This window comes from Trichosurus vulpecula, chromosome 6, assembly GCF_011100635.1.
Source record: "Trichosurus vulpecula isolate mTriVul1 chromosome 6, mTriVul1.pri, whole genome shotgun sequence".
Lineage (NCBI taxonomy): Eukaryota > Metazoa > Chordata > Mammalia > Diprotodontia > Phalangeridae > Trichosurus > Trichosurus vulpecula.
In genome coordinates this window covers 261,833,399-261,858,537 of record NC_050578.1, presented here as the reverse complement: position 1 = coordinate 261,858,537, position 25,139 = coordinate 261,833,399, and the positions used below count along the sequence as shown (strand labels likewise).

Genomic DNA, 25,139 nt, shown 5'->3' with positions numbered 1-25,139 from the left:
TAAACTACATGTAGTATCTGCTCATTAAGACTGATTTCTTTTGACACCATATTGTAATAGGATGTACATAATTCATATTTATAATATTTATTATTTTATATTATTATTTAGTGATGCTTCCTTGACAACACTAAGAATGTTTGGGGTTTTTCCATTTCCTGGAGCCAGTGCCTGGCTCATATCAAGTGCATAATACTTGCTTATTTATAGACTGCCTGTCTGCTACACTTCAAGGGAAACTGCATGGTATGATGGGAAGTGTACTGGATTTGGTGAATTAAGAGACAAAGAGACAGAGAAGAGAGACAGAAACAGAAAGACAAAGACAGAGTGAGACAGAGAGAGAGATAGACAGAGACAGAGAAACAGAAAGACAGAGAGAAAGACACAGAGAGATGGAGAGAGAGAGAGAGAGACAGAGAGAGAGAGAGAGAGAGAGAGAGACAGAGAGACAGAGAGACAGAGACAGAGACAGAGAGGGATTGAAGTCCATTAAGTACTTACTATGTGCCGAACACTGTATGAAGTGTTGGGGATAAAGAGACGATCTGTACTCTCGATGAGTTCACATTTTAATCAATTAACACAGTTTCTATACAGAACAAAGTAGGGGTTGCTGCTGTTGAGCAACGATGTTTAGGAGGTGCTGTAGCTGTGAAGAGAGTTTCAAACTGTTCTACAACATTTCATACCTGAACAACTTCTGTCAAATCAGTTAATCTCTCCTGAGGTCTTACTTTCTTTATGTATAAAATCTAAGAATGGTACAATTTTTAAGTCCTCTGAAATCAGCTACATCATCTTCCTGTCAACCTGCACTTCAACCACTGCACACACATGTGTTACTAATACCCAAACTAGGTAGAGTCAAGACAGAGAAAGATAATTATAGACTAATTTTCCTAATGAGTATTGATACAAAAATTTTAAATCAAATATTAGCAAAAAGATTGCAGCAACTTATCACCAGAATAATACACTATGACCAGGTAGGATTTATTCCAGGAATGCAAGGCTGGTTTAATATTAGGAAAACGATTAGCATAATTGACCACATCAATAACAAAACTAGCAGAAACCATATGATCATCTCAATAGATGCAGAAAAAGCCTTTGACAAATACAGCACCCATTCCTATTAAAAACACTAGAAAGCATAGGAATAAATGGAGCCTTCCTTAAAATTAAAAATAGCATCTACCTAAAACCATCAACAAGCATTATTTGTAATGGAGATAAGCTAGATGCATTCCCAATTATATCAGAGGTGAAACAAGGATGTCCATTATCACCCCTACTATTCAATTTGGTTAGCTGTAGCATTAAGAGAAGAAAAAAGAAATTGAAGGAATTAGAATAGGGAAAGAAGAAGCTAAATTATCACTTTTTGAAGATGATATGATGATTTACTTAGAGAATCCTAGAGAATCAAGTAAAAAACTACTTGAAATAATAAACAACTTTAGCAAAGTTGCAGGATATAAAATAAACCCACATAGATCATCAGCATTCCTATGCATTACTAACAAAGCCCAATAGCAAGAGACAGGAAGAGAAATTCCATTCAATGTTACTGTAGACACTGTAAAATATTTGGGAGTCTCTCTGCCAAGACAAACCCAGTACCTATATGAACATAATTATGAAACACTTTCCAGGTGAATAAAGTCAGATGTAAATAAATGGAAAAATATCAGTTGCTCATGGGTAGGCCGAGCTAATATAATAAAAATGACAATTTTACCTAAATTAATCTATCTATTCAGTGCCATACCAACTGAACTACCAAAAATTATTTTACAGAGCTGCTTCAAATAATAACAAAATTCATCTGGAAGAACAAGAGGTCTAGAATATCTAGGGTATTAATGAAAAGAAATGCTAGAGAAGGTAGCCTAGCCATACCAGATAGTAAACTGTATTATAGAGCAGCAGGCATCAAAACTACCTGGTACTGGCTAAGAAACAGAGTGGTGGATAAGTGGAATAGGACAGGTGCACAAGATGGGAGAAGTCAACGACTATAGCAATCTACTCTTTGATAAACCCAAAGAATCCAGCTCCTGGGCTAAGAATTCACTATTTCACAGAAACTGCTGGGAAAATTGGAAAACGGTAGGGCAGAAACTGGGCATAGACCAATATCTTACACCATATACCAAAATAAAGTCAAAATGGGTTCATGATTTAGGAACAAAGGCTGAAACTATAAGCAATTTGGGAGAGCAAGGAATAGTTTACCTATCAGATTTATGGAAAAGAAAGGAATTCATGATCCAAGAAGAGATAGAGAGCATTACAAAACACAAAATGGATAATTTTGATTATGTTAAATTGAAACATGTTTGTATAAAAAGCCAATGCAACAAAGATTAGGAGGGAAGCAGAAAATTGAGAGAAAATCTTTACAACTAGTGTCACTGATAAAGGCCTCATTTCCAAAATATACAGGGAACTGAACCAAATATATAGAAATACAAGTCATTCCCCAATTGAGAAATGGTCAAAGCATATGAACAGACAGTTTTCAGAAGAAGACATAAAATATATCTATAGGCATATGAAAAAATGCTCTAAATCACTACTGATTAGAGAAATGCAAATCAAAACAACTCTTAGATACCATATCTTTCCTGTCAGATTGGCTTAAATAACAAAACAGGAAAATGATAAATGCTGGAGAGGATGTGGGAAAATTGGAACACCGTTACATTGCTGGTGGAGTCGTGAACTGATCCAGCCATTTTGGAGAGCAATTTGTAACTATGTCCAAAGGGCTATAAAAATGTTCATACCCTTTGACCCAGCAACACTACTTCTAGAGTTGTATCCCAAAGAGATCACACAAGTGGGAAAAGGACCCATATGTATAAAAATATTTACAGCAGGCACAGGGGAAAGCTGAAAATTATTTATTTTTATATTTCAAAAATATGTCTTATTCATTTATATTGGATATTCAAAATGCATTTTCAAATAATTTTAGTATATCTTTCATCATGTTGACTTTTAATAATTTAATATACAAATTTCTCCTAAACATTAATATATATTATCATAGATCTATTAAATAAATTATAATACATTGATATTTATTTTTTCCTTTACTGATTCGGTATATTAACTTTAGCTTTGTCATAATTAAATCTACATAGTTAATCAGTTTTGCTATTAAATTACCATCCTAATGGAGAAATATAAAAATCTTAGAGACTTTTTAAATTGTCACAACTTTTAAAGATATGTAATTTTTTTTTGAAACCACATGCACAAAAGGATTTTAGGAGCACGGGCAATAACATTGTTGAGCTACCTAATTTTCAAAGAGTTTCTAGTACCTTGCTGAAAAAAAATATATTCCTTGATTTTCCCAAATTTAAAGGTATAGAATGATCCACTCTAAAAATGCACTACATATTTAAATAATTTGGGGATATGTATCTACTGTGACGCTTGTGATAATTTATCCTAGTCTATGTGATTTCGGATGAATTGGAATTCTCCCAGATTTTAATAAAATATTTGAAATACATGGAAAATCAGAGCAACATAACAGAGTTTGTTCTTTTGGAACTTTTCATGCACTAGGATCTCAGAATGGTGTGTTTTGTAAACTACTCGTTCTGCTATTCTGCGATTTTCCTTGGGAACTTTATCGTCTTTATCACCATCAGTTGTAGCCATCTGAGGCAACAGCCCATGTACTATTTTCTCTGTCATTTCTCCTTAATGGATCTGGTGCATACATCCACTATAGTTTCTCAGCTTATCAGGGACTTAATTGCCAAAGAAAAAACAATTTCCTTTATTGGTTGTATGACTCAGCTCTTTACTGCTCACTTCCTGGCTACTATTGAGATTTTCATCTTGCTGTCCATGGCCTTTGATTGCTATGTTGCCATTTGTAAACCCTTACACTACATGATGATAGTGAATCAACAGAGATGTAACACAATAATCCTTATGACCTGGGGTGGGGGGTTGGCCTTTTGGCATGCCATTGCCCAGATGCTTATAGTAGGTAGGTTGCCATTTTGTGGCCCTAATCAAATTACTACGTGTGATGGCAAACCTTTCTTAAAACTTGTCTGTGCAGAAACACATATTGCTGCTATCTTAGTCATAGCTAGTTCTGAGATGATTGTATTAACAACTTTTGCTGTCTTGGTGGCATCTTACATTGTCATATTACACAATCTTAGAAAGCACTCATCAGGTCGGCACAAAGCCCTGTACACTTGTGGTTCCCACATCATGGTTATTTTTCTGTTCTTTGTGCCCTGTATTTCCACCTATATTCGACCTCCCAGTGCCAGTAAAATGATAAGGAGTTTTCCATATTTTACACTGTCATTGGACTCCTGCTGAATCCTCTCACCTATACACTGAGAAATGCAGAGATAAAGAACTCCAGGCAAAGGCGTGGTCTAACCAAATATCACTGATATTTAAATGAAAATATAGGTTTTAATTTTATTGTTTTCCCCCCTTTATGCCCTTGCTGAAGAAATGGGTATTGTGACACCAAAGCTACATTAATGACTATCCTTTAAAAAAATCAAGTCCACAGTAAAAACCAGGGATACACCCTTAACAAAACTTTGTACAACTATTGGTGTTGGGCATCAGGCTATGTACTATTTAGTCACTTCACAACTAGCATATTGTGGAAAGCATGAATATAAAGAATAATCTATCATGTTTTTCTTCTCCTACGTGACTCATCATTCCAAATCCAGAATATGTTCATCATCTAAGAATGGCAAAGAAATGAGCTGTGACATAGGGCGAAGCCCTGTCTCAACTGTGAAGTAATCAGAGTTTTTCTTCGATAATCAAGTATGTCAGCCAAATTCACAAATATTTATCAAGCCCACACTCTGTGACAGGCACTGTGCAAAGAAATTGGGATAAAAACACAAATACAAAGACAGTATTTGCCCACTACCACCACAATCTAACTAAGACTGTTGGGAGAACAATTTCCCAATTCCCCAAATGCTTTGAAATTAGAGATTTGCTCATTTCAGGAATGATTGCTCCATACAGCCTCTCTATATAAATCTTGATAAGGGTGCAGGGTAGAGAGCAAGCTAGAAACTCCTCTTTGTTGCTGGGCCAGCTGATGTACTGATGGGCAAGGAGTGATGGTATTTGACGACACTAGCAATTGTCACACGCACGGAATTTGTTGTGAGCTTGAGATCTTTGAATCCAGTAACACTTTGATATGACATGATCTTCCTTCTTAGATTGGGGGGTAGATAGAAATAAATGCAGTTTTTGCCTCATTGCAAACTACCTTGTAAAGAGCTGATGGCCTAGATTGGAAGGTCAGATTGTGCTGAATAATTTCATAGGAAATCACACCTGAGAGATATGTTGGATGCTTATGAGACACGCAAGTTTTCACATATAATATTTTCTTTTTTTATTCCTTACTTTTTTCTTTTTCTTTCCCACAACAGAGAACCTTCGTGCTTGAGTGTAAATTGGTAAAATGAATTTCATGAATGAAATGGGGTATGATTTATTTTTTGGGGGGCGGTGAGGGGAGTCAGTGTTAAAATAGCAGGATTTAGAACTAGAATGTACCCTAGAGAATGTCTGATTCAATCCTCTCATTTTAGATGAGAAAACTGAGGATCAAATACGTTAAATAATTTTCCTAAAGGCATGCAGATAGTAAATAACAGAACTAGTGTTCTAATAGCAAAATTCAAGCTCTTGATATAATCCCCATTTCATTATGTCTCAATGCCTCATATTTTAAAGATTTTCAGGAAAGCGGTAACGTTTCATTCAATAATTAATTTTAATGGATAGAAAAAAATCATTGACCAACAAGTTAGGATGTGAAGGATCATCCACTCACCATATAAAACAGTAATTTCCTTCAGGTCCTACCCTCTCTTTAATAAAATGAGGAGTTTTGAGTAATGCAGAAGAACTTAACCTTTGTGTCCTGGATCAATTTGGTATTCAGAAAACTTATTAATCCTTTATCCACATCATGCATATTGCTTATATTCATAATTGAAGAAAATGATAAATATCTTTTACGTGAATATATATATATATATACACACACTATATATATATACACACACACATACACACATACATACATACACATATACATATACACACACGCACACATATACAGACAGGGCGGAGAGAGAGAGAGAGAGAGAGAGAGAGAGAGAGAGAGACTAGACCCGTGATTTCATGAATACAATAAACTCTCAGATAAGAATATTCTCTCAACCTATGACAATTTGTCTACCACCCATTAAGAGCTGCCTAGAGCACAGAGCACTGGGACAGTAAGTGACTTGCCCAGAGTGAAAAAGTCAGAATGTGATGGAGGAGGGACTTGCTATCCTGATGAAAAATGAACCCAAAATAATAGCTAAATCAATGAATAAATAAATATGCAAGTAAATCAATAAAATTTAAAAGTCACACACATGCAAACATTGCTTAAAGCAGAATAGAGTGGAGTATGTTGTTGTTCATTCATTTCAGTCATATACAACTCTTCATCACTCCATTTCGAGTTTTCTTGGCAAAGATACTGAAGTGAATTTTCATCATCTCCTCCAGCTCATTTTACAGATGAGGAAATTGAGGCAAACATGAATAAAAGACTTTCCCCAGGTCACACAACATAGTAAGTGTCTGAGGCTAGATTTGAACTCAGGAAGATAAGTCTTCCTGACTTCAGGACTGGCACTCTGTCCCCTATAACACTTAGCTGTCCAGAGTGAAGTAGAGTAAAGGTAGAATTTACGTCTTCTATAAATGATAGCAATGACTTTAGACTTAGCCCTTAACTACCAAAATTTTTGTCTTATATTTTCCCATCGTATATTCTGTTAGTTGTATCCTATTTTCACTCTGCATGGAATAAAAAATTGTAATCTCAATTGAGAGAATGACCATATGCATAGTTTTCTAAAAGAAATTTAAACATTCACAAAAGAAATAACATTAATATTTATTATGTCATAGTTCAACTAATTAAACAGTTTAATAGATGCCTTAAACTTTATTAAATGGTGTTATTTGTAATATTTTCATTAAAGGTCTAAAAAGTGAATTAAACATTTTTTGTAGGTATTAAATATAAATCACCAATAAAGCAATATAACATGGTAAAAATCAAAGTGTGAGCTATAAATACTTATGCATCCATAACTCAATGACATTATAGAACTTTATAGAGTTCTGGGTATAGATTTCGCTAAAGAATAAAAGATAAAGCCTTGTAAGACAACAAGATTCAATTTCTCAGAAAGAGAGAAATACTATTTTTGGTCGACCTGGTCAGTAGTAGTTAGCCATAAAATTTTTACCTTGTTATTAACAGAAACTTAAAAAGGAAGCCAAAATCCTAGCCAACTGACATTAATGTAGCATATATTTCTGGGAAAAAATAACACTAATACCATTGAAGCTATTTTCTTTAACATGGCACGTCTAAGCAGTATCTACAATTCAGACCAAAGAAAGGGAAAAGAATGTCATCTATAACATACTGTTCTTACATGTAGAGAAGCACCCTAAATTCGGCGAGTGTCCCACTCATTCTTTCACCAAGGAAAGACCAGGGAAGTGGCGCCATCTTGGGAGAGTTTTACCCCTTATGTGACACACCCAGAGCCTCAGACCAAGGCTTTCATTTGCCTGTTCTCTGGACCACCCAGTCCTGCTGGCACAGAAGGCAGCGACTGTTCTGTTTCTCCCACAGGGACGTGCCGCAATTATGGAAGGAATGGTTACACTCTCCCCAGACCACAACATAATCTTCTTGTTTATTTTCAGCTTAATAGCTAATGGCATCAATCACCTGGACCCGGCGGCTGGCGCATGCGTCGCACTCCACGTGGCCACCCCGTACCACGTCTTGGGGAATAACCTCTTGGGGCCGGTGGCCTTGGAGCTCCAGTTGCCTGAGTGCGAGACTGGTGCTCGGGGATCCTCTCCTTCCTCCACGTCGGCTTTGGCGGGGCGGGCTGGGCAGTGGCTTAGCGTGAGCGCAGCGAGGATCTATGGAGGCTGTGCCGAGGCTCCTCGGGGAGAGGCTGCAACTCCCTCTAGAGTGGGCCGTCCAATCGAAATTATTCTAGTTATTGTCTATCATCTTCCAAAATCCTCCTCTTCTTTCCTCAATGACTTAATTGGTTGGCTCACAGGTTTGTTTTTTGTTTTTTGTTTTTTTTTTTTCTCTGCTCCCAGACTCCTGGCCTGGTAGTACGGGATTTTTCACATACATGTTGATTTTTTCTTCAAGCACCCTGAAAGGTCAGTTCATCAACTATCTAATTTCACGTGGATGGCTGCTTCACCCCACTTCAGATACACACAAAGATAGACGACAATATCCCAGATTTTACCATCACCAACATATTTACTATTTCCATTTTGATGAACTCTGAAATTCCCATATCTGATCAAGATCTCATGACACCCCACTTTCCCTCTGCTTCGCAATGCAAGTCTTATTTTTAGTGTAAACTTTGATATTGAGTCCATCTACCCCTTTATCTTTTTTTTTTTTCCCTCAAGAGATAGTTCCAGCATTAGCTAATATGTCCTACCTTTTTGGTCATGAATCTTTGGTGAGCCAGTTTGACGGTTCACTAGTCATGTTTTCTTTTCCTACTACTGCTCTTGCCTCGTCCAGTCTCCTCCTTGAATTACTCCTATTATCTGCAACTTTAACTCCTGTTCATATTCTCTCCAGCGAGGCTGGATAAAAATCAGCAATAGGTTACATAATGTCAAGGGGGCTCCCATTACAGCACAGCAGTGTTTTATCCCTCCCTGATTGACTCAGTTTCCTATTCATCACTGTGGCTTTTCCAAACTTTTTTTTTTCTCCCTCCTCAAGCCTCCCATTACAGATCCTTCCTCTAGCCGCTCACCCAAGAATATTGCTCTATATTTCACTTCCTCTCACATTACACTGATGCCTTCTGCCATGATTTCCTTGTTGATCCCTTTATTTCATAAAGCCATGGCCCTTCCTGCCAAGATAATCCTTTCTCCATACTCCTCTATATGCATAAAAGATCACAGCCTAAGATTTCTTCTCTATGATATCATCCCCCCTCTCATTTCAACTTTCATTAGTCTTTAATACTTACTTCCTTATTAGGTGATTCCATATTACATATAAATATAGCAACATATCCCCCATATCTAAAAAAAAAAAAAGAACTTACTTTATCCATACATCTTCAATAGCCATCATACTATGTATCTCCTTCTTTCCATAGTTAAATTCCCTGAGAAGATCATCTACAGTTTCTACCTCCACTTCATTTCTGCTCAGTTTCTTCTTAATTCTCTGCAGTCTGGCTTCTGACCTTGTCATTCAGGTGAAATTATGTTCTCCAAAGCTGTTTCCTTAACCACCAAATCTAATAGCTTGCTCTAAATCTTCATTTTGCCATCTCTGGAGCCTTTGAATTCGTTAATTGTCCTCTTCTGATACTCTTTTCTATTTAGGTTTTTCAGACACTGCTTTCTCTTTATTCTTCTCCTGTCTGACGGAAGTTTCTTTTTCTCCTTTGCTCAGTATCCATTCAGGTCACGCCCACTAAGCATGAATATCCTCCCAGTGTCTTATCCTGGGCCTTTGCTTCATTGATCTACTCTCATTGATTCAATTATCATGTCTCTGCAGATGATTGTCATATTTATGTACCTAGACCTAACTTTTTTTTCCCCTTGACTTCCAGTGCCACATTAGATGTCTCAAACTTGATGTCCTTTAGACATTTGAAACTCAATATGTTTAAAATGAAGCTCATTACCTATCCCTCAAATCCTCCCTTGTTCCTAATCTTTTTATTACTCTGAGACTACTGCCATCCTCTCAGGCATTCAGGTTTGCAACCTAGGTATCATCCTTGACTGCTTGATCTGTTTCAATCTCCATAGGCTAGGTCTTATGGCCCTTTCATAGAAGGCTAACTGAGAGACCCCCAGCCCAAGTGCAGCAGGCTACCCGCAAGACCCCATGGCCCAGGAGCAGCAAGCCAGCAGTCAAGCATTGGGCCCAATACAAGAAGCTTGGGAGAGCGTTCCTCCACCCAGACCAGAGCAAAATCTTAAAAGGAATGAAATAACGTGGAAGAATAATAATGACAATGATAATGATAATGATGGTGATGATGATGATGATGATGATGATGATGATGATGATGATGATGATGATGATGATATTGATGATGGAGGAGAAGGAGAAAGAGGAAGAGAAGAAGGAGGAGGAGGAGGAGAAGAAGAAGAAGAAGGAGAAGGAGAAGGAGAAGGAGAAGGAGAAGGAGAAGGAGAAGGAGAAGGAGAAGGAGAAGGAGAAGGAGAAGGAGAAGGAGAAGGAGAAGGAGAAGGAGAAGGAGAAGGAGAAGGAGAAGGAGAAGGAGAAGGAGAAGGAGAAGGAGAAGGAGAAGGAGAAGGAGAAGGAGAAGGAGAAGGAGAAGGAGAAGGAGAAGGAGAAGGAGAAGGAGAAGGAGAAGGAGAAGGAGAAGGAGAAGGAGAAGAAGGAGAAGGAGAAGGAGAAGAAGCTGACCATAGAAAGTTGTTATGTGACAGGGAAGATCAAAACATAAACTCAAAAGAACACAACAATATCAAAATAACTGTAAGCAAAATCTCAAAAAAAATTGAATTGATTTAAGGCCCAAAAGGAACTCCTGGAAGTCCTCAAAAAGGACTTTAAAAACCAAATAAGAGAGGTGGAAGATAATCTGGGAAAAAAAAATGAGAGTGATGTAAGTGAATCATGAAGTGTTGACAACTTTGGTAAAGGAAGTACAGAAAGTGGAGGAGGGGAGAGATGTACAAAAATCCAGGTTAGGAAAAAAAAAACTCCTTAAAAAGTAGAATTCTCCAAATAGAAAAAGAAAGTATGAAAGGTAATTGTAGAAAATAGTGCTTTAAAAATAAGGAATGGGCAAGGGGAAATAAATGATACCATGAGACATCAAGAATAAATCTAACAAAATCAAAAAGAAAAAGAAAAAAAATAGAAGAAAATTTGAAGCATATTATTGGAAATGTATCTATCTTCCAAAATAAATAAATTCAGGAAAGATAATTTAAGACTTATTGGACTACCTGAAAACCACAAATAATACAAGATCCTGGACACTATATTTCAAGAAGTTAATAAAGAAGACAACCCTGTCATCCTATAACCAGAAAGTAAAGCACAAATTGAAAGAATTCAATGATCTCCTCCTGCAAGAGATTTCTCAATGTAACTTCCCAGGAATATTATAGAAAAATTCCAGAACTTCCAGGTCAATGAGAAAATACTGCAAGCAGCCAGAAAGAAACAATTCAAATATCATGGAGTCACAGTCAGGATTAGACAGGATTTAGCATCTTCTACATTAAAAGATCAGGGATTTAAAATATGATAATCCAGAGGGCAAAGGAGCTAAGATTACAACCATGATTCATCTACCCAACAAAACTGAATATAAAATCCTTCAGGGGAAAAATGGGCATTCAGTGACATAGAGAAATTTCAAGAATTCCTGATGAGAAGACTAGAGCTGAACAGAAAATCAGATTTTCAAATACAAGACGTAAGAGATGCATGAAAATGCAAAAAGGAAAGAGTAAACATAAGAGATTCAATAAGATTAAACTGTTTACATTGCTATCCAACAAAATGATAACTTGTAACACTTAGGAATTTTACCAGTATTATTACAGTTGGAAGGAGCATTTATAGACAGAGGGTGTAAGTATAAGTTTACTTTGATGGAATGAGATTTGAAAAAAAAAACTGAAAGGAAGGGTTGAAAAAAGAGGCTCACAATGGAAAAAGTGGTTAGGGAGAGGTAAAATAAAGTAAATTATTCCATGTGAAAAGGCACAAAAGATGTGTTATAGTGGAAGAAAGGATGGTGGGATAGTGGGCATTGAGTGAACCTTATTCTCATTGGAATTGGCTTCTAGAAGGAATAACATACACATATAGCTGGATATAGAGCATTATTGTAACCTATAGGGGAACAGGAGAGGATGGGAAAAAGAGAACGCGGGCTAAATATAGGTAGGGATATCTCTAGTCTAGATGAATCTCACAGTCCTCATTACACTGGCACATTAGCTGCCCAGAGGGTAGCTCTTTCTCCTATTTATGTTCTCCAGATAATTTTGAGTATTTGATCATATCTTTCTAATGTTTTTGATCAAAATATACCATGGCTATGTTCTGCTTATTGAATATCAGATAATACAATTTTACCCAGATATATTTAATTTTTTGTAAATGAACAGTAAGGACAATGGGTACAAAATATTCCCCCATCACTGGAATATTACTGGAACATACAGAAGCCTAGAAAAATTGAACTCAATTTAGACATCACACGTCAGAAAGGATTAACCCCTAGTCTTGGCTGCTTTCCCCCTAACTGAGGTGTCCATGTGATAGATCTAGAGATATAGCAATAGACACATAGAGATAGAGATAGGGACCTAGAGATAGATGACATAGATATACATATACACATATGTATCCATATATAGACAGACATAAATATCTATATGTATAAATATATAGACATAAATTTATATATAGATGGATATATATATATATGTATATATAACTTAATATTTCCCAGATTTTTTAAAAATTTAACATTCAATTTTTAAAATATTTAGTTTCAAATTCTTTCCCTCCCCCTACTTTCCTCCCTCCTTGAGAAGGGAAGACATTTGATACGTGTGAAGCCATGCAAAACATAATTCCTTATTAACGTTTTTTGAAAGAAAAGAGACATTTCCACCATACTTACTTCTTATCTTCTATATTTTGATTCATATAGGCAGGACCTCCCATTAAATTAATTTTTTTTTTGAGGGAAGGATTTTTTTTTTAACTTTTCCCTTATATCTCTTAGCCTTAGCACAATTCCTGGCACATGGGAATCAAGTAGTAAATGAATGGATTTTAACTTAATGTTTGATTGTGTCTTTCTACCTTTATTATTATTTTTGTTGCTCTTCAGTTTTGTCTGCCTCTTTGTGAGCCCTTCTGAGGTTTTCATGGCAAAGTTATTAGCGCAGTTTGCCATTTCCCTCTCCCATTCATTTTACAAATGATGTAACTGAGGCAAACATAGTTCAGTGACTTCCCCAGCGTCACAGAGTTAGTGAGTGTCTGAGGCTTGATTTGGACTCAGGTCTTCCTGACTCCAAGCCTGTTCCTCTATCCACTGCACCTTCTACCTTTCCACCTCTATTATATCTGCAGTCTAATTCAGAGGTCAGAAAACTATGCTCTGAGTGCCAAATTCAACTTCATGATTTGGCCTATGGGCCACAATTTGCTTGACCTCTATGAATCTATTTTTCATGCAGCTATCAAAACTATTTTTTTGAAGTGAAAGCCTTACAGGGTCATATAAAAACTCAGTAAACTTTAATCATACCTGTAATAGTGGTTCTCAATCTCCCTCAATCACTCATTCTTTTCTATGAGTAGTTGTGACATATACAATATTTGTTAGTAAAAAAAAAAAGCATTCCCAAACAATTGGACCGCCACACTTCTGATATCCCTTTCTCTCTTTTTGCCAAACAGACTCTCATCCTTCTCTCCCTGTGTCTCTTTCTCTATCTCTCTTTTGTGTTTCTGTCTTTGCCTTTCCCTGTCTCTGTTTACCTGTCTGTCTCTTTCTGTCTGTCTTTGTGTGTCTGTTTTTGTGTTTCACTTTCCCTGTGTCTCTGTCTTTTTATCTCTCTCATTTTCTATGTCTCTGTCTCTCTCCCCTCATTCTTAAAAGTTTTAAACAAAGGCAGTTTTATAGATTCACAGGTGAACTTTCTGTTATGACTCTTCTGATGCGAAGACAGGAAGATTTGGTAGAGAATTATAGCAGGCAAACAGGATCTGAAAATTGCCAATTTATTACTTGTGTTTCTAAAATTTCTCTTCTGCCACATGGCATCAGGAGGTAACTGTTCACATGCACTGGAGGGAATAAAGTTGGAATAGTGCTGTTTAATTGAAAAAAAATTCTAAACTACCCCTGGGAGATCATTTCCTCAGATTCTCAAAGCCTTATAAATACTTCTGCTCACATGTTAGAATCTGCTTAGATGTTCTTTTCAATTTTTTCAAACTGATGCTTTAGAGAGTATAATGTTATAATCATTTTACTTTGCAATGCAGAAATGTTCCTCTTTTACTTCTGAGTTACACATTTACGATATAAAGATGTGTGTCAATCCTCAGCCACCTTTCCATTGCTGGGGAAAGAATTAGTCATTCTCAGTTTCTCAGAAGCTGTGTGTACAAGGGCTTGAATTCTACAATTCCTGTGTACAGCAAAGACTTTTTCTTCTTGATGTGTTTTGTTTTGTCCATTTCTGGTTTAAAAACACCTGCGTTTAATCAAAGTTCTTACTAAAGTAAGCATCGAAGGGTGTGTTTGACCATTGGTTGAAATCAGACTTGGCTACTGGTAAGGCTTATTACTAATGAGTGTGTAGGGTAGAGAAATCTTAAGCTACAGATGTTAGGGTACAGATATTATGACTATAGACTAATTATGCATCACCAAATTTATTATATTTAATAGTTACCGGTCAGAAAATATGATTTGATCAAAAGTCATTTAGAATCTCTGGGCTAAGCAAAGTTATAACGTTGACTTCAACTCATCTTGATTAATCAGGGAGGGCTAGACATAAGGGACTCATTTAAACATCACCCTGGAATCCCTTGGATTCATCATTCAACAGCAGTAAGTTTTCTAACACATCACGTTACTTCATTTTCTAGAAGAAACAAAATGTGTATTTGTTTATATGTGTGTGTATGTAAATATTGTTGTTAAACTGGTGAAATGAATGAAGCTAAATGACAAACTTGACACTCCTCCTGCGTCTCATGGATGTTGTAAGGATTCTATTTAATTTAGGTCTAAAAGGGAAGCATTCGGAAAATGTCTTTGGATGATGCCTCATCCTTTATTGATTGCTGTATTAATTCTAATATTGATTCTTTTATTACAATTTCTAACTTTTTAATTTACTTCCTGAAATTGCCTCACACATATTTAATCATCTCATTTCTCTCAAGCCATGAGGGGGATGCTTTTGTAAAAGGTAATATTCTGCAGTTTAAAACTGATATTTTTTCCAGACTGGGCATAATTGGAAACTAAGTTTATGTTCCAGAGATAGAACAACAATCAATGTTTTTCAACAAGCAGGAGCTCTGCTTGTGCACAGAAGCTCTGCTTGTGAACAAAGGAAAGTGCATTCTAAATAAAGCACCTTCTATTCTAATTATTTAGGTCACACCCCAACAAAAGTTAAAAGAGCGGACAGAAACAAGAGATTTATGATGATGATGATGATGAAGATGAAGATGATGATGATGATGATGATGATTGTCATTGCCATTGCTGTCGTCATCATCATAATCACAATCATTATCCCCATAATACGGGTGAGGATATAGAGGCTGAGAGAAATTATGCATTTAGTCCACACTCACACAGCTAATTCTTATTTAATATGAAATGAAGCTAGATCTTGGAGGAGATTACAGAGACCATCCAGACCAAGTCCCTCATTTTTGAAATGAGGAAACTGAAGTGAGAGAAGCTAAATATTAAGCCCAAAGTCACATAAAAGTGATAGCTAATAGTTATTCAGTTTTGTTGAAATTTGACTTAGCATAAAGAATTGATGTTATGGGAAATTTGTCCAGTTTCCACCATACCACAGAAGGTAACTACCCTTAAAACTTAGAAATACCTAAACGTAGAATGGACAATTTGTGGAAGAAGTGGCTTCTCATTCGTGAGCAGTCTTCGGACTAGAGCTGTAAGATTAATTTTTAGGGTTGTTGTGGGTCAGAGGTATTAAACACATGGTCCATGGATGCCATGTCTCCAACAACACACCTGACTGTGGCCCAAACCAAATGAAAATGTAATTGGGATATATTTAACAGAATAAATATAAATAAAATAAAACATGACTAAAAGTACATTTTAAACTAAGTCAGTATGCCACCCACATGGATGCTTATTGTGGATTAGTAGCCCTTATTTCGATTTGATTTTGACACCACTGGGGTAGGGTATATTCTGTTTTAGACATGACACAGTGGATAACATGTGGAACCTGGTGTCAAGAATATCTGATTTCAAATACAGCTTCAGACACTTACTAGCTATGTGACATTGGGCAAGTCACTTTACTTACTTGCATCAGTTTCCTCATCTACAGAATGAGCTCAAGAAAGAAAGAGCAAAGCACTCCATTATGGTTGACAATAAAATCCCAAATGAGGTCATGAAAAATCAGACACTACTGAAATAACTTTACAACAACAAAAATATACCCTCTGAGATACTTTCCAGCACTGATATTCTATTTCTTTCTCCTCTGCACTAACGTGACTAAGCTCTGAGTACCACAAAAACCTAGCAGAACTGAGGGTCATTCCTGGCAGACAGTAGGTTCCTACACCTTGTACTTATGCCATATAAACCCACTGCAGTGTGTTATTCAATTACAGAAGCTGGTTCCATTTTTCAAATATGCCTAGAGTGATTGTAGTATTTTCTGTGTAATTTTTTTCTTCCTTTGTAGTTTAATTTTCACACTTCAGAACTGGAGAGAATTTTCCGAGTAAATTACCACAATGTATAAATGGATAAAATTAATGTTTGGGGCATGACTACAATAGTAATAGTGTGCTTTTTATTTCATGCGACCTAATTTTATTCATTAGTTCATATGTTCATTTGTCTTTATCATGTAATTATCGCATGAAATATTGAGCTCAGATTTATACTTCCTTGGAAATAGAAGAGCTGGAGGATGCAAAAATTTGTGCATCATCATCTTAACTTAAAGAGATCAATAATTTCAATTATTACTAGTAAATGATAAATTAAAACATTGACAAATAATATTTGAATAATGTTTAAATATTTAATAATGTTTATTTTTTAAGACTCAGTTCACCCAAACTGTTAGATCTGGCATCTCATCTAAGCTCATTAAAGGTATGCCTGAATAGGGGTCTCTTTGAAACCATGCACTATCTATGGATATCCAACATTAATCTGAAAGGTTATTATGTTAATAGGTATCCAGTTTTACTTTTGAACAGATATAATCTTAGGAAAAAATCATTCATTTCATTGAACTTAAACTCTCTCTCTTTATATATATATATATATATACATACACACACACACATATATATGTGTGTGTGTGTGTGTGTATAATGTCTATAGGTATACACATAAATACACATTCCTGAACATATATACAAATACATATATGTGTACATGCATGACAACATATATGTACTTACGTGTATATGTTATGTATGTGTGTGAATTCTCTTCCACCTGACAGCCTCTCAAATATTTGAAGACAGTTATACTGGCATGCCAATGTTCTCTTCTCTATGGTAAGAACCCCCTGATAAGTCTGTTCATCCTACTAGTATCATCTCAAAGTGTATTATCAATTTAGTTCCACACCTTTGAACATTCCTGATATATTACTTTTAATAAAAATAATTAAATTCATCATAGCCCTAATATATGAAAGACATTTTACATGAATATGCCTGACTAAAATAATATTTCTTCGAATTTCAGATATAGAACTTAATCCTGAATATAAAGTACCAAAACCAAAATGAGGGCTCAGGGAAACGTCACAGAATTCATTCTCTTTGGACTTTCCTATGACCAAAACATACAGATATTTTGTTTTATCTTCTTCTTATTCTGTTACATCAGTCTCCTCGTAGGAAACCTCCTAATCCTCATCTCTATCTGTAGTAGTCATCTTTTCCACCAACCAATGTACTATTTCCTCAGTCACTTATCTACTATGGACATCTACTATACTTCCAGTGTTACACCAAAGCTAATTGGGGATCTTTTAACTGAGAGAAAGACGATCTCCTATGGTTATTGCATGTTCCAAATCTTCAGCGTGCACTTCTTCGGCAGTATCGAGGTCTTCATCCTAACTGCAATGGCCTTTGACCGCTATGTTGCCATCTGTAAACCTCTCCACTACATGGTCATCATGAGCAGAAAGAAATGCAACCTCCTTGTTTTGGCGGCTTGGGCTGGTGGGGCTGCTCACTCCTTCCCGCAGTTGTCCATGACTCTCAAGTTACCCTGCTGTGGCCCCAACGAAATTGATCACTATTTCTGCGACATCTTCCCCTTACTGAAAATTGCCTGCACGGATACTTACACCATTGGTCTCCTTGTTGTCACCAATTCAGGGATAATTGTCTTGGTAATATTTATCATTTTATTTGTTTCTTATGCCATTATATTATGGACCCTTCGCACACATTCAGCTGAAGGGCGACGAAAAGCTCTCTCCACCTGTGGGTCTCATTTCACAGTTGTTGTCTTGTTTTTCATACCTGCAATTTTTTCCTACCTTCGACCTCCCACCACATATACAGAGGATAAAGTGTTTGCTCTATTTTATACTATCATTGCTCCATTGTTGAACCCCATAATCTATACTTTGAGAAATACTGAGATGAAAAATGCCATGAGAAAGGTGTGGTGTCAAAAGATTTGGGGGAAAGGAAATCTAAGTGAGTTGCATTAATTTGTCTGTTGTGATATTTCATGGTAGGAAATATTCAAATATAATTTAACATTAATTGCTACTAGGAAAGGCCTGACTTAGGCAAATATCAATATTGGAGTTCAGGCAGAGCCATAGGCTTGACTGTAGCGATAACAAAAGACAAGTACATCATCTAGTGATGGAAGTTAATTGTAAATATTGTTTGTAGTGTGTCCATATTTTTTTCCTCTCTCAAGTCACATGTTTTTAAAATGTTTACAACATCAGAATTTTCTTCTTTATAATAGAAGGTTTAGTATATCATCTTCTATAAGGTACCTTATTTTACTTACATTAAAAGTAAATATGAAATTCGGAATACACATATATGTAATGTATGTGCATATAATCTATGTTTTATATACATATATTGTAGTTTATGCATATGTGTTTATGTGTAATCTCCTAAAATGATTTTTAAGTCTCTTCCAGTTGACCTCCGGACTGTCTGTGCTTCACATACCCGGAGACTCAAAGCAAGTAAAAGTTAATTTTTCCCAATTATTTTAGTAGGTGAGTATGTGGCTTAATAGGTTCCAAAATTTACCATGAACTCTTTACTCCCTGTGTTTTCTTTATTGGTAGCCCATCTTTATATTTATATCTATATCTATCTACGTCTATATCCATAGATAGATAAAGATATAGATATGTATCAGTGGTCTAATAGTCTAATGACATTTTCTTTTGTGCGTCTCTTAGACTTTCCTGTAAACTCTGAATATTCTGTGCTGAATCTGGAACTTGATTTACAAGTAATGGCCATACATAAATGTCTTGCTGCTCTGAGGAGATTAAAGGGAAATTGTCAGTAGAGGAGAGAATTATCTGAAAGCTGTCTTTCTGAATTTATCCGTGTACATCATTAGAGCAGATGAGAGCAATCAGGTGGAGCAGTAGAGTGATGGCTTGTAGTAAGGAAGACCTGACATGTACTTATTAGCTGTGTGACACTGAGTAAATCATTTTGTCCTATTTGTCTCAGTTTCCTAATCTGTAAAATGAGCTGGAGAAGGAAATGCCAAACCACTCTGGTATCTGTGCCAAGAAGAACCCAACTGGGGTTAAAAAAATCAGACCTGACTGAGAAATGACTAAACAAAAGAGAACAGATGAGCTTTCTGAGAGAATAAGTGGCACAGAAGCTTTGAGGGAAGTTTAATTTTACTGATGTTGAAACAAAGCCAACACTAAAAAATCTCAGCCATGTTGCCCAATATCTGCATAAGTCACTTGGTGCTGCAGAAAGAACACTGAACTTGGAGACATGTAACATGTTTGAACTCAGGCTCTGATTCTTAACACCATTATAGGTTTTAGCTTCTCTGGGCCTCATGTACTGCACATGGCAAATTAGAGGCTTGGACTAGATAATCTGATGAGCACATTCCTCCTTTAGATCTAGGATCATATTGCAGTGGGTTTTTAACTCTTTTGTTTCCATCATCAACTTTTACCAACAGTCTATAAAAGCTGAACTACTCAGAATGTTTTACAAGGCATTAAATAAAACATAGAAGATTTTAAAAAAATCATTGGAATAATTATCAAAATATTTTAAATGGCATAACATGTGTTTTTAACAAATTAGATAATGCATTTAAATGCAGATAAGTAAAAGGTAAAATTTATTTTCATTATTCATATGAAGTATTTATTATTTATAGTAAGTAAAAGTAAGAAGTTTAATTTTTAAAGGCATATCAGTGTGAAGGCTGTTGTTCAATTATATCCTGTCAGACATCTAAGCTAATTTGTCTTAATTTTCTTGACACAAATATTGAATTTTTCAATTCGGAAATATATAACTCAATGTGCCATACATGTATGTATATGTGTGTATGTGGGTATATATATATACACACAGAGAGAGAAAGAGAGAGAGAGACAGAGAGGGAGACAGAGAGGGAGACAGAGAAACAGAGACAGAGAAAGAGAGACAAAGAGACAGAGAGAGACAGAGACAGAGATAGAGATAGAGACAGGAAGCCACAGAGAGAGACACAGACAGAAACAGAGAGACAGAGAGGGATTCAAAGCTTTCATAACCTTGATTTACAAGGTGTAGATTGTTTTCTCTCTGGGAACAACATAATTCCACAAAGCTTTTTAAATTGAACTCCAATGAAAGTGGAGTTTTTGTATGTTCATTTTGGCCCAAAGATCAATACATTCTTTTATTTTTATTCAAAATTCTTTATGTAAAAAAGAAAATAATTGTAAATTTGTGAACCAACTTTAGTGCCATCAAAATTTAGATAATTTTTGCAAGAAATCTGAAATTTCTTATGGTTCCTTGATTTCTCTTTTTAAAGAAGTTGATGGAAGAGTTTCCTTTTCCTTTCCAACTTGGTAAAATTTTGCCTTCAGAATTTGAAATTTTGCAAAGATTTGGGAATTGTTTTTCTACCATAATCGCAATTTAGCACAATTGTGTATTTTTTCATCAGCATTCTTAAGACTGAATTCTGGCCCCTGCATTGAACGATTTATCTCATTCATGTGGTTAAAAATTTTTACCAGTCAAGTCAAAAAATGATAAAATACTTCTTTTAAAAAATGTCCAGGTAAGCATTTTTTTTCTTTTGGAAATTATTCCATTAGTTTGAACAACTTCAAGTTGTTATCTTAAAAGACAGTGAAGTTCTATGCAATTAAATACACATACACACGCACACATACACGGAACCATTTCTTGCAAAATCACTTAAAAATACAATGGTCCAATCATAAGCATCATCAATTTTAAAAGAAGCAAGTTTTTTGTGTTAATAAAATATATTATTGATGGATTTTATATGGCAAATAAAATAAGTAATGTTTTACAAATTCTCCCAAGTTTTAATAGTTTAAATGGCTTTTTGTTCTCCTACTGACTCATTGTACATCACAGTAGACCGGGAGTCTTCTCCTCTTTAAGACTATGGCAATTGTTACTTGTGGAGTAAAAAACTTTCTGTATCTTCCCAGAAATATTCTCATTTTTACCTTTTTTGCAGTTTTGTCATAACTATTTTTAAATACACATTACTTTTCAAAGAATAATAACACAAAGATAATCCCTGTAATATTGCATCATTAGATTGTAAGCTCATTGACACAGGGACAGGCCTTTTGTCTCTTTCACTATCCACAGAGTTTAGCACAATGCCTGCACATACACAATTTTTAATAAACATTGATTGATTGATATTAAGTGATACAATTTTGTGCATGCATGGTTTTGCTTTGTAACAGTGTACAAAAAATGAAGTCTAAAAAAAAATAAGGGACGGTGTATACTCAAAGAATTTCCAGAACTTGTGCTGCCAGTTACACTGGACTGCCTATTAACACGAAATTATTTTTTAAATAAAATTTCATAGATGAAACCCTTTTTATTATTGATACTTCTCATTTTTGATACTTTTAATTTTTTTAATTCAAATGATCCAAAGGTTTGTCTATGTTTTTCATAAAATTAGATACAAGTTTTATTTTTAGTTAAATTTTTATATAATTTCAATTAGAGAGATTGCTGTAAAAAGAGATAAATCAAACATTATGAAAAAATAAGTTTCTTTGGTTTAATAAGTGCCATTTAATAAATTTGTGTGGTTATTTGAAGTTAGTCATATATTTAATGAGAGATTAATAATTTAGTAACTAATAATGAAATAACAGAATATACCTAATTCCCATAGAACTGAATCCCTTAGACCTTGGGATGAGAATAAATAAGGCAAATTGAAGAATATCAGGTGGAAAGTAGAGTTATCACACCACATAAACTACATATGGGAGCAGTTGATACCTAAACTCTGTTATATCTATAATATAAAGAGGTATATATAGGAGTAAAAAACCATAACGTAATGGTTTATTAATTAATCAAAGTAATACCTACCTGGGATACAGAAATTGAAACATTTTTGTCTGGCATCATTTTTATCTGGAATCACTTTTTTATCTGGGACTTGGTTCCATTAGAATCCCATTGACCCCTACAATTCATATTCACTTCCTGACTTCTCTTATATTATTTTGGTTATTTGCTGGTGTTATGGATTTTCATTTCCTTTCCTGACATACCTTCTTTTCACTCCTTTACTACTTATATCTCTCAGGCCCACTCTTTGTCCCTATATTTTTCTTTCATATTCACACCATCATGGAAATCATTCTATCTTATCATTTCCACCAAGACTCCACTGATGTCTCATAAACTTATATCATCAGTCTCAATCTCTCATCTAAGCTTTACCTTATGTTTCTTTGAGTGGTTTTCTGAATTTCTGTTATTAAAAAATAACCCAAATTTGGAACACACTTTTTCCTCCCTCCTTAAACTCTTCACCCTTCTCAATTACTTTTCATGTTACCACCATGAAGCTCATGAACAGTACTAATTTGAAACATTGGGAAACTTTTTGGAGGGATTTTTCTGGTGTGTGTGTGTGTAAACACTTTCATCAAATCATTTCTATTCTCTGCCACAAGTTTGTCCATCTGTAAGATAATAATGATAATGATTATTATAGTGATTATGAGGATGATTATGATGATTGGATCTATGATTTTATTGACATACAGAACTCCAAAATGAGGGTACTCCCTGCAGCAATTCAGCTTGGAACCTCCTTTGCAAGACATAATCTTCAAGAACTCTTGGAGCCCTAAGACATGAAATGGCACATCCAGAATTATATGTAAAGTATGATTCAGTGGTGGGACATGAACATCTTCTGGGATTCATGGACATCCATTTTGCCAATCTTTATCTAAAGACAGCTTACTTTGTATTCCCTCATGTCATCTTCATAACAACTCTCTTAAGTAGCTATGGTTATTTCCATTTAATTTCTTAGATTCCTTTAGATATAAATGCTAAATCAAAATTGATGTTGGATTCAAAGCAGACATAGATAGCCATAATTGAAATAGGTGATATGATTTGTCTCCTTGCAGTGAAAACTGTTACTTAGGTAACACTTTAAAGGTTATGAAGCACCTTACATAATGGTATTTGAGCATTAATAAAACTGTGAGATAGATTTTCCAAGCATTATTTTCCAAATTTTACAGATAACGAAATTGAGCATTGATGGGTAAAGTGATTTGCCCATGGTCCCACAACTTTGAATTGTCAGAAGAAATTGAAGCCTCATCTTCCTGATTCCAAGGTCAATCTTCTTTTTATTATCATCTGCTGCTTCTTAGGCTTACCAAAATAGAGGGTAGCTTTTTTTCAATCCTATAACTGCACTCTTTATACACATTAACTTAGTTCCTGTTTCCAGGTACATGGATTTTATTACCAAAGAGAAAAATCACAAAATTGATATTAAAAGAAGAAAAAAGTTGCAATGAAAATAATACATTTGTGCTGATAGGTTAAATATTTCAGAGCATATTAGAATCATATTATTTTGGATTCACTTAATTTTTGTTTTCTACTCTCTAACCTCTTTGCTTATGAATGCAACTTGCTGCTAAGGTGTCATTTCCTTATTCTTCCAGGCACATTTATAGACATCTAATATTCCATCACATAGATAGCATTGATGGTAAAGTGTCTATGGATTAAAACACTGCAGGCTAAATATTTCCCAAATAAATTAATTCTCTACAGTCAGTAAAATAATATTTTTGATATTGTGTTTTTTAAAATGCTAAATTCCCAGGAAGAGGGATTTTCCTTGTTTTGTCATATTTTCCCGTTAATTGCCTGAGAAGAGCTGAGCCTGTCTCATACAAATTCTGATAATGTGAAACTTAAATCTCCACCTTCTCCACCACCATTATTTTTATAAGGAATGAATGAGGATCAACAGGCCTGCTGAATGGAGTGAACATTCGCTCCATTAAAGATGAAGCCAATCTTATTCTTCTACAACAGACTCATGGGAATTGACAAAACTTTCTAAGAAACACTTTTGGGATTCAGTTTCTCTGCACCCAGGTTGTATAAATTTGTAGGATTTTGAAATACATAGAAATTATTGGCAATCCTCACTGCTTTTCTACTTTTCATGATGTCTGATATAATCACTGCCCTCAAGAAATAAGAATGGCACTGTACCTATGACCTATGAACTCACTAAATATCTGAAACTTTTTAAACAAAAGTGCCCTTCCTTGGCCACCATTCCCCTATTTATGTCATCACCAATATTAGTATGTAAATTTCTTGATAAAAACGGGAAGACTGGGGAATTTTCACTTACATCTCCATTACAGAGCATATATAGTGAGTACATGTGATACTCACTATATGTGCTTACATATAGTAAGAAATCAATAAATTGTTTTTTTTTCTTTAGTAATAATTTCTTTCATTTATTTTCAACTAGAAATGCTTAGGCATTTCCAAATAATATTAGTCCACACAGTTTGATGAAAAGTGCTCAATTCTTCAGCAAGATCCAATATGTGGGTGTATGAAGTGGTGCAAACTGAAATTCATATGTTTAAATTGAGTAATATAT

At 35.2% G+C, this 25,139-nt stretch overlaps 1 protein-coding gene and 2 pseudogenes across 1 annotated transcript; 2 read left to right on the top strand and 1 right to left on the bottom strand.

Annotated features, from left to right (window-relative positions):
* The first annotated feature begins 3,531 nt into the window (after window positions 1-3,531).
* On the top strand, window positions 3,532-4,456 carry LOC118852646 (annotated as a pseudogene).
* Window positions 4,457-7,681: 3,225 nt separating this feature from the next.
* Window positions 7,682-9,382, bottom strand: LOC118855014 (annotated as a pseudogene).
* Window positions 9,383-11,838: 2,456 nt separating this feature from the next.
* Window positions 11,839-18,651, top strand: LOC118855013 (olfactory receptor 4P4-like). Its single transcript, XM_036765154.1, has 2 exons — window positions 11,839-11,850; window positions 17,719-18,651. Exons 1-2 carry the CDS (start codon window positions 11,839-11,841, stop codon window positions 18,649-18,651), a joined length of 945 nt encoding a protein of 314 aa, XP_036621049.1.
* The last annotated feature ends 6,488 nt before the right edge of the window (window positions 18,652-25,139 follow it).